Source organism: Dipteris shenzhenensis, chromosome 2, assembly GCF_047967505.1.
Source record: "Dipteris shenzhenensis isolate YYH24624 ecotype China chromosome 2, Dip_SZ_1.0, whole genome shotgun sequence".
Taxonomy (NCBI): Eukaryota; Viridiplantae; Streptophyta; class Polypodiopsida; order Gleicheniales; family Dipteridaceae; genus Dipteris; species Dipteris shenzhenensis.
Window position 1 is genome coordinate 51,909,834 of NC_141597.1, and position 11,031 is coordinate 51,920,864.

At 43.9% G+C, this 11,031-nt stretch overlaps 1 protein-coding gene across 1 annotated transcript; it reads right to left on the reverse strand.

Annotated features, from left to right (window-relative positions):
- Positions 1-386: 386 nt before the first annotated feature.
- On the reverse strand, positions 387-2,997 carry LOC147904956 (uncharacterized). Its single transcript, XM_087393028.1, has 3 exons — positions 2,380-2,997; positions 1,208-2,244; positions 387-681 (listed from the first exon to the last, which is right to left on the reverse strand). Exons 1-3 carry the CDS (start codon positions 2,995-2,997, stop codon positions 387-389), a joined length of 1,950 nt encoding a protein of 649 aa, XP_087249154.1.
- Positions 2,998-11,031: the final 8,034 nt, after the last annotated feature.

Below are 11,031 nucleotides of genomic sequence, written 5' to 3' on the forward strand. Positions count from 1 at the left end.
TTACGCCTCATGCTCTTGAGTGAATTTAGATACTATCCATTCGAATGTCAAAGACTGCAACTCATAGTCAAACCAATGAAACCGGTAAAAAACGAATTGAATTAGCACTCGACAAAAATGGAGGTAACATTAAGGAATTGAATTATAAAAATCCCTAAAATTAATACAATTACAAGGATTTTATAACTAAAAGATGTAAGATCTATCCTTTATAATTAAAACCAACCTTCAATTGGAGCTGGGGTTTTTCTATTTCAAACTGGGAATTTTACATGCTCAGGGGGTTTTCTTGAGCAGTGGATTGAATGCAAGCATTGTAGTTTTCTTTAATATGAGGCTATATCATTAAACATGGATTTCCTGAGGTGGCTCATGGATGGGCTACATTATTTGTGAGAATAATAAGCAAAGCAGAGCGCCGCTGTCCAGGACGCCACTGTTGCCCACGACAAGAGCTCGTAGAAAATGACGGGCCAATGCCATTTTGCTCTGCAATCAGCATCACTGAATTGCGACGCTCCATGCGCATCGTGTCGGAGCAGTTGCGCCGCCTTCGAATTGCAGGTCGGCCACAAGATATACATCACCGGCACCAACATATGGGCGCATGTCGATAGTAGGAACAGTGATAGTCCCGCCACATATATTGCCATCTCCTTGCAGTCCTCCGCCTGTCCATACCTGCACAAGAATTCATGCTCAGCCTCGTGAGAACCGATCAAATACTCCTGTCACAGTGGCAGTACTTCTATATGAAGCAAAAAAAAATCGATTAATTGCCAAATGCCAATCTGACAACATGTATATAGATAGTCTGTTTCACCAGCTTCTCCGTCAATCCGGAGTTTGGCGTGAGATTCTACATCTGCGTAAGACATTACTAAGTGATACTCCTACCAAAAACCCGCCAAAAAGCCACCAAAAACGCTCTAGTTACTCCCACCGGACGGTATACATCTACATTGGAGCTTGAGAATGCATCATGCTCAGTATGTTCAACGCGACAACGTCAGGTTTAAAATTTCTCCTTACAAGGAAGCATTGATTTATATTACGCGACTACCGTGTTGTCAAGGATACAGTCTTTCGCTTTGTGGGAAAGCTAGCGATAATTGAGAAGCTCGAGTGTGGAAGCGCTTCGATTCTTCGTACCCGAGGAAGATCGGTTTATGTGAAAGAAACAGAGCAATTTTGGGCTGATTAGTACCTGCAGCTGGCCACGACGACGTAAACTCGTCCGCTCACTACGGCCATCGCGAGAAGTACATAAGCCAGATGCACTCGCACATGCTTCAGCTGGCTCAGTTGCTTCAGAAGCGCGGAGTGATGACTAGCTTTGCCAGTTGCTACGCGATCGATGGTACTGGTGGGTACAAATTTGAAGGTGCTCCTGTAGGCGAAAGTGCATTGCATCACCATTTTGAAGAAGAAGGGAGTCATCCACCAGAACTGTGATTCTTCCCGGTTTCGGCATTGGATGGAGCCCGGCATCTCGACCCACAGCGCGTACCAAGTAAACCGCCATACCAACATCGAAGTAGCAAGATACACGAGGAGTTGCCTGTTGTCTTCGGCACTGCCAACGGTCAAGTTGAGGCGGAAGGCGAGAGCGCTGAGCATGATCATCGCCATCGTCACATTGACTACAGACAGGTAGTAGTACCCTGCTTGCCACAGGAAACACGCCCTCAACAAGAAATTCAGCTTGCTATCCTTGCATAGCATGCTCTTCCATGTGGTGGCAAACTGCTGAAACGCTCCTTGCCCCCATCTCTGTCGCTGCTTTATGTATCCCTCCAACGTCCAAGGCGCCAACCCGATTTGCAGCTTCTCCCTCAAATAAACAGACTTATATCCCCGGCTGAACAACGCGTAGGCAGTTACTGTGTCCTCCGTGATCGACTCAGGCCGGAAGCCTCCAATCTCATCGACAAGCTTGCGCTTAAAGATCGCACCGGTGCCTATGCAGCTGGCGGATCCCAGACTATCCCTGTGCGCCAACACTCTCTCGTAGCTGAAAACAGAGGCCGCATTGAGAGGGTCTCCAATCGGCAGATTGTAGTAGTACTGAGGAACCTGAACGAAGGCTACATCTGGGGAGGTGATGATATGAGGCAACACTCTGCGCAGGAAGCAAGGGTGAAGGATCATATCGGCGTCCATCATTACAACATAGTCTCCGTCGCAATTCTTCAGCCCGTAGTTCAAGTTCCCGCATTTGAAATGATGCGGGACGCCTTCCATCTGCGGGCAACCAAAATAGTGCCATCGTTTACGTTCTTGCACATCTGGCGTTGCATGCCAATCCAAACCAATTTTTTTCTACTGATTGCTTGCTAAATATCGTGCTTCGTCAAGCAGTTTGCCTTAATATCGTACCTTCTGGCGACGTAGGTACATGATTCGGGTGTCTCCGTCGTCCGCCCTCAAGCGCTCGCAGAAGTCCTTCAGATCGTCGTCGTTGCCATCGTCCAGTACGAGCACTTTGAAGCGATCGTACGGATACTGCATGGCCAGAGTGGCTACGACGGTTGCTTGGGGAATCTCGGTTGGCTCTTTGCAGCAAGGAACGAGAAAATCCACAGTGGGATAGTACACTTTGCCATTATCAGCTGGCAAGGGCATCGTAAGGTCTGGACGGATGTTAGGTGGTAGCAAGTGGTCCACAGCAGCCATTAGGTTACTGATGAAGTAGGCGAACTCACAGGCCAGCACAAGAAGCAGCCATGGCGAATGCACAAGAGCACGAATTTCTCGAACGTAGAGGACGGTTTTGAAACCCAAGTAGTTCACCTGCACAGCGAGCTGTATGAGAACGAGGCAGCTAGTCACCAAATGCACAACGAGCTTGCGCCGAGGAATAGAAGCATTCTTGATGAGCTCATCGCGCCCATTGTATGGATCCAATTCCTCAGGTCTTATCAATAGAACTGTTTGTTCTTCGTCTCCACCTTGTGCCGACAATTGGATCGTTTTGCCTGCTGCCTGCTCAACCATTGTTCGATTCGAACTGCTGATTTTGCAAAGACGTCTTGCTGTTTCTCAAGAACTGATCTTCAATTCATGATCACAGTGGTGCTATGCGTGACAAAATACAGAAGTGAAGCAGGCTCCAACAAAGGCGTCGGTGTAGGATGCGTTAGTTCGCAAAATTTGTTGTCTTAAGTAGGCTTGTTCTTTTTTCAGGGAATGCCGTCCATGGCGGTCATTTTCAGGAAATGCCGTCCAATAATTCAGTCTTTGTTCTTTCTTTGCTCTTAGATGCTTTTCCGAAATTCCCGTGCGTCATCAACAAATTTTGCAGCACCCAGAGCTCTTGATGGGAATCCGGTTGTGTATGACAAAATCATACGTTTTTTAAAAAGTAAGAATATGCCGCTTGTAAATAACTCCTTAAATTGTAGAGTTGAAGGCAGAAATCAATCAGGCTCATGTGCTTAATTAGCTTCTTGGAGTTACTTGAGCCTCGCACATCTCTTCAAGCCTCGAGCATCTCTGTATACAGTTAAGCCACATGTATGGTCTTCTAGTGTTTCACGTGCCCCACATATTAGATGGTGGGGTGTCCAATGGACACTTTTTAGCAAATAAAAGGTCTCCTTTCAAGTTCTCATGCAAACGAGGTAGTGATAACATTGCTTTTGCTCTTGTGTATTTGACTTGTACTACCTTGAGTTGTGTGGGCTTAATATACATGCGATATATGTGTGAGTGAAAAGTGTCAAATGTCCACTTAGACGGGGTTTACTATGTATAAACACGTGTGTTCAATGTGTATTTATAAAACCCCTTATCTATAAATTTGTTATGAATAAAACACACCCTTTCTATTCATATGTGGCTACCCCCTTTATATGACACCCTTGGGTATGTAAAAAGTGCATAAAAAGAGGATTTAAAAAACTCTTCCATTGAACCCACATGCCAATGTTCATATATTTATAAGTGACCCCCCCTAGACATGGACCTACACATGGGACTTCATGGGATTCTTGTCTATATCTACAAAGCTCACCCAATAGAGCTGCCAAAGTCAAATGGAGCTGCCTTTTATTCATCTCAACACAGAAGGTCAATGAAGAAATTAAAAGTATAATTTATTTTAGAAAAAAAATCCATGGACTTCAAAAAGTCATTTAAGTAGACCTCATTACAAAATTTGGGTTTTTAGGTCCATATTTGAAAAAGTAATTATTATCATTTATTAACCTTGGACTTGGGAAACAAATTTATAGTCTATAAAATCCAAAACCTAAACCCTACTCCATCATTATTTACTATTCCCCTAGAGCTAAAAGCTACCTCCTCCCAACTTTGACAACTTCCACTTTTGTAGACAGGATGGCCAACAACTCTAAAAGAGAGTGGAATATAAAGTCTTTTTAAAAATTCTTTAGATTTCAATGATAATTACCTAAGTGAAATCATTTTTACATTAAAAAATTAAAATTTAATAACAAAATTTAGAAAGCACCCTTGCTAGTTTGATCCTCGAGATCATATTAGCATGAAGATGTATGTTAATCTAAATTCTGAGATATCCTAGGTTTCACATTAGCATGCATCTTCATGCTAGTATTATCCTACGGATCTTTGATTTGCATAAAGAAGCGTGCTAATATGATATCCAGGATTGGATTATGTTGAGACTATGAAAATTTGATCCCTGGGATCAAATCCTCCTTAAAGCTACATCAAAGTAGGTTATTCCCATTGATTTTATCAATATTTTTAGTATTTTTAAATTTAATTTTGTCATTTTTTAAATGTAGTGTATGTATCTTTTTTTTCACTTCTTTGCATGGATTATTCCTTTAAAAGCATTTTTTCATGTCTTGAGAATGTCTATTTCACATTATCTTAGTCATTCTTAAACCTAGTCGATGGAAATGACTAGTCGTCCATGGAATTATCAAGGAATAATCCCTATACTGTCGCCTCGGGGGTTCTCGCCCCTAAACCCCCACTAGGGGGGCCAGCTAACCCCCAAGCCCCAGCAAGAATAAGGGGCTCCCACACAATCACCTTTCTACCATCAACGGTCTCATTGATAGACCTCATCTGACATGCAAGTTAGGATCTATCCAATGTCCCGAGCTCACATATGGCTTCTCCTCATATGGGGGCCTTACAACTTGAGCACCTTGGACCACTAGTGGTTACCAAGAGGGTGGGGCATTGAGCATATCTAACACCCCCCTCAATGTCCACTTGTAGGTGAACTACCTTCTTGGCCCAATGCCGAGTCTCTAAAGATGACCCTGAAGCTGATCCTTCTCAAGTGCCTTAGTGAAGATATCTGTTCCATTTTGCTCTATTGGACAATAGACCAATTCCACTATCCCATCCTCCATCAAATCATGTACATAGTGATACTGAATCTCTATATGTTTTGTGCGTGCATGAAACACTGGAATGGCCATGCAACTTTGATTGTCGCACCTCAACACAATTGCCTCATCCTCTTGCACTCCCATGTGCCATAAGATCCTCCTCAGCCACACTACTTCACAAGTAGCAAAACATGCTGCCTTGTACTCAGCCTTGGTAGAAGACAATGCCACTGTTGGTTGTTTCTTACTGATCCAATAGAAGATACCTTAACCTAAAGAGAAACAATATCTAGAAACTGATTTCCTGGAATCAACATCTCCAGCCCAATCTGAGTCACAATGACCAGCCAAGGAAGTCCCCGTACCATAAGTGATGCCATAATCAAGAGTGCCCTTCACATACCTGAGCACCCGTATCCTTGCATTCCAATGATTCTCTTAGGGCTTATTGGAGAACCTGCTCAAAACACCAACAAAACTGATGTCAGGTCTGGTGTTGCACAAATAGATGAGACTACCGACCAACTTCCTATACCTCCCAATGTCTGCTGGTGGTGAGGCATCCTCCATAGACAACCTCACATTTACCTCCATAGGTGTATCTATCTCCTTGCACTCAAACATACCAAATGCCTTCAAGATCTCCCTTGCATATTTCTGCTGAGAGATGAAGATCTTACCTGGCTCTTGCCAAAATTCAATCTCCAAATAGTAGTGCATCAAGCCTAAGTTTGTCATCTCAAACTCTGTGCTTAGCGCCTTTCTAGTCTGTTGGATGATGTCTTCATAGTCACCTATAATAATGAGATCATCCACATATAGAACAATAATAGCAGATTTTCCACCTTTCCTGTACACATACAAGTTAGCATCTGACGCACATCTTTTGAAGTTTAATTTATGAAAGAATTTGTCTATCCATTGGTACCATGCTGTTGGGGCCTGTTTTAGCTTGTACAGAGCCTTCTTTAGCTTACATACCTTGTTCTCATAATGGGGGGCCTCAAACCCAGGTGGCTAAGCCATGTACACCTCCTCCTTGAGGTCACCATTCAAGAATGTTGATTTGACATCCATTTGATAAACTGGCCACTTTTTATAAGCAGCCACTGATAGTACTGTGCGAATAGTGGTCATTCTGGTAGTCAGAGTGAAAGATTCCTGAAAATCAAACCCTTCAACTTGCAAAAATCCTTGTGCAACCAATCTGGCTTTGTACTTTTCCAAAGTCCCATTGGCCTTGTACTTTATCTTCCAAACCCACTTGGTACCAATAACCTCTATGTTAGGTGGTCGATCTACCAACTCCCAAGCTTCATTCTTCATGATGTTGTCATATTCTACTTGCATAGTGTTTTTCCAATCTCGATCCGCAAGTGCTTCCTCTAAACTCACAGTCTCCTTTACTTCTGCAATAATCTCAGCCATCAAGGCCATATTGACTATGTGAGCAAAAGCCCTCCTTTGCTCCTCGATTCTCTGAGACTGCCTTGGTCCATCTGCATGCTGCTCAATAGACATAGGCATTTGGTTATCATGGTCATAGAGTTGCCTTACCCATTGCGACAATGGCTTTTCTAGTGGTGTAACAATAGGTTGGTGACTTATACCTTCATCATCTAATATTTCCTCCTCCTTTATAGCTCCTAGGATAGGTCCATAGTGAATTACCTCTTCACTTGATGATAAAGTGGAAGAGCTCTTCTTTGCCTCTACTGCATGTGGCTGCTCCCTGAACACCACATCGTAGCTCACTATGATCTTCTTTACCTCTCAATCATACAACTTATAGGCTTTCTTCTCATCAGAATAGCCTAAGAAGATACATTTGGTGCTTTCTGGTTGTAGCTTGTGTTTCTCTCTTTGTTTGGTACATGTGCATAGCATTCACATCCAAACGTTCTGAAGTGGGAGATAGATGGCTTCTTACCACTGTAAGCCTCATGTGGTGTTTTACCTTTGAGTGCCTTTGTATAGCTACGATTAAGGATGTAAACCACAGTACTGATAGCCTCAACCCAAAAGTGGTTTGGCAGTCTAGCACCTTTCAACGTACACCTCCCCATCTCCATGGTGGTTCGCATTCGGCGTTCAACAACCGAATTTTGTTGAGGCGTATGTGGTGTCATCGTTTGTTGCTTGATCCCTTTGCTCTTGCAAAAATCTCCAAACTTTGTAGAAACAAACTCACCACCACCATCCGATCTAATTTTCTTCACTTTTCTCCCTGTTTCATTTTCAACAAGATGTAGCCATTCTTTCAATTTACCAAAAGCTTGAGCCTTTTCTCAAAGAAAGTACACCCACATCTTCCTACTATAGTCATCGACAATCAATAAAAAATAGGAAGATCCCCCCAAGGCCTGTGTAGGCATCTTACCACACAAGTCAACATGCACCAACTCTAGAGGAGCGTTTGCTCTATTCTTGCTTTCTTGTGGGAATGCCTTTCTCTGTTGCTTGCCCATCATGCAAGATCCACACGGTTCTTTGATTTATGTTACTACAGGTAAGTGAGCAACCATACCTTACTTTTGCATCTCCTTCAACACTACAAATCTAATGTGGCCAAATCTTTCGTGCCAAAGTCTGCTTGTGCCCAATCCAGTAGTGGCTGTAAGAGCACTTAGCTCATATAGGTTGCTCCTCCTTACTCCTATGCCAACAAGATTTCCAGTACTATCCAAAATTTTTGCTCCTGTCTTGTTGAACCTCACCTCATGGTCAAGGTCAGTTATGGAAGCAACTGATAGCAAATTTCTCTTGATTTGTGGAACATACAGCACATTAGATAGTCTCTTAACATCTCCATTTACAAAAACAAATGAAACCATACCTGTACCATTAACAGGGCATTTTGCATTATTTCCAACCGTCACAGTGATGGGTTCCTGTAGAGGCTGAATGGAACAATATAGACCCTTCTTATAGGTCATGTGATGGGAGGCACTACTATCCAACACCCATGAATCAGTGGTTGATGCTTCTTGAACTGAGGAACATTCTTCCTCAATGGCCAGAAATAGATCCAACTCTACTTCCATTGTGTTAGCTGTCTTCTTCAAGGTACCATTCTTTTCATCTGCTTTCTTGACCCGGCAATCTACAATCACATGTCCCTTCTTCTTAAAGTATCGGCATTCCCCCTGAAATTCCTTCTTGCCACCCTTCTTCTTTTTGTCACCACTAGTAGAGGACTCACCTTTGGTGGAGGAACCACCTTTGCCTTTTGCAGTGGCAAAGAACGCAGCATCCCCATTGCCGCCTCCATCTCGAGCATTAAGCCTCAATTCCTCCTCCATAAGTAAAGCATAAAACTCCTCAAATGACAATGGTTGGGGTCTTACCTGAGTGTTAAGTGATGTTACCAGTCTATCAAACCTTGGCGGATATATTCGGAGACACCGCCGAGCTAGCTCTTCGCTAGTCTTTTGTATCCCAGCACCAGCCATTTGGTCACCCATATTTTTGACTCAGGTTATGAACGCCTCCGCTCTCTCTCCTTCATTAAACTTCTCAGCTGTGCTGCGAGCTGATTCTCTAGGTTCTGGATCCTTGTTTGATTCCGTATCTCATACTAACTCTTCAATATGTTCCAAGCCATAGTTGCCTTAGATGTATGCTGAATCAAGGTTAAAACACTATCAGTAGTACTTGTAACCAGGGCAAACAGAGCATCTGCATTCCTACATTTCCAAGCTCATAGAAGGTCAGCATTAGGAGGTATCGTACTCCCCAGATTTGCTAGGTCCAGTGTTCCTTGTGGTTCTGGGTCTAGTCCCCAGTTTTGTCTCCACTCATATGAATCCCGAATAGCAGTAATTTTAAAACTTCCACAGAGTGTAGTTCGTACCATCTAGCTTGCCTTCAGTGAAGGCTAGTGGGCGAATCCTCAATGCCTGGATTATTGGTGTAGCAGTAGCTCGAGCCGCTTCCTGCTGAGCTGCTTCCTATTGCCATCACTCCGTATGCTGTTGAAGCCCTCGCCTCTTTTATTCTTCGATCGTTAGAGTCGCATGGGCTCTGATACCATGTTAAATTACACAGCGCAATAGAACAGAAACTGAACAAAGAATAGAGAGTACACAACAAACTAGAGATGAACAAAATTTTCCTTCAATACTAATGTAGTAGAGATGATGGCTCCATCCACCCGTGCACTCCCACAGTGGAGCTTGGCAATCTAGACAGATACTAGGTGAAGAGCTACTAGCTAGAAGATCTTTGCTGGAAGATCTGATCTGATCTGAACCAATTTGATGCAATGGACTGGGGAGGTCGTCTCTTCATAGCTATGAGGGTGGTAGTCAGATCAATGTAGTCAGTGGAATCGACCAATCAACCTAGTTGGTGAAGCCGACCAGTCAACCTAGTCGGTGGAATCGATTAGTTGTCCATAGAATATTTAGGGGATATTTCCTATACCGTCACCTCAAGGGCTCTCACCCCTGAACCCCCACTAGGGGGGCCAGTTGGCCCCCAGGCCCCAGCAAGAATAAGGGGCTCCCACACAATCACCTTTCTACCATCAACGATCTCATTGATAGACCTTATCTGACATGCAAGTCAGGATCCATCCAGTATCTCGGGCTCACACATGGCTTCTCCTCATATGGGGGCCTTACAACTTGAGCACCTTGGACCACTGGTGGTTACCAGGAGGGTGGGGCATTGAGCATATCTAACACTTACCATCCTTAATAACATCCCTTAATTCATATCTACGAGACTTATGGAGCTTCCCCATCTGTGTAAGCATGGCATTTTGATCTTGAAACTCAACTCTTAGAATTTGGAAATTATCTCCTGAGGGCATCTATGATGGCCTCCTTAGAGTTCTTGTCTTTTGGTTCCAAGGTTTGAAAAAATCATTGGGGAAGTGGGGTGCTCACCAACCTCCTCATGTATCTTGTGACTACCTTCCCATCCTTGTCTTATATAACCTCCCCAATGATGTTCACTCTATAGGATAGGTCCTCGAGAAAAACAAAGTCCGAAGTATTTGTGGTGGATAGAGTAGCAGAGCTAGAGTGAGGGGTGGATCGAGCGCTTAAGAACAAGGAGTAAGGGAGCGAGTGGTCTCTGGGGTGCTGCGGTTTGTGAGTGGAAAGGGAAAGGGACCTGAATGGTACTGTGTCTCATGATATAGGGGAGACTTGGAGGGATGGGAGTGTGCAAACTCGTCTACATCCCTCGTGCACCACATCATCTTCGACTCTTACTACTCTTTCTGGACCTACAATGGGAGTGTGCAGACGTCTACATCCCTTGTGTCACCACATCAGCCTCAACTCTTACTACTCTTTCTGGACCTATGATGGGAGTGTGCAAACATCTACATCCCTCATGCCACCACATCATCCTTGACTCTTACTACTCTTTTTGGACCTATGATGGATATGCCCAGGTGATGACCCCTTAGAAGAGGCTACAAGGGATCATTATTAAATAGATAAAGCCATTAATGTCCCTGATCTATCCTGAGGGGTGTAGGAGAGGGAATATATGAGGTCCTCTGGGAAAGGAGAGAGAAGAATCTCACTACCTCGCTCATGGATGCGGCAAACTCATCGAGACTCCTGACAAAGCCATGGGCTGCTAGCAAAGGAGTTCTCCAAGGGGTAGTCGCAAGGGTAGGCAAGAGAGGGGGAAAGAGGGAGGAAAAAGATAGGAGAAAAGGACAAAAAAGAGGAGAGGA

Coding starts and splice junctions, on each gene's coding strand:
- LOC147904956 (XM_087393028.1), bottom strand. CDS start 2,997: ATGGTTGAGCAGGCAGCAGGCAAAACGATCCAATTGTCGGCACAAGGT. Junction 2,245..2,379: donor TGTACCTACGTCGCCAGAAG/GTACGATATTAA, acceptor GGTTGCCCGCAG/ATGGAAGGCGTCCCGCATCA. Junction 682..1,207: donor GTCGTCGTGGCCAGCTGCAG/GTACTAATCAGC, acceptor ATTCTTGTGCAG/GTATGGACAGGCGGAGGACT.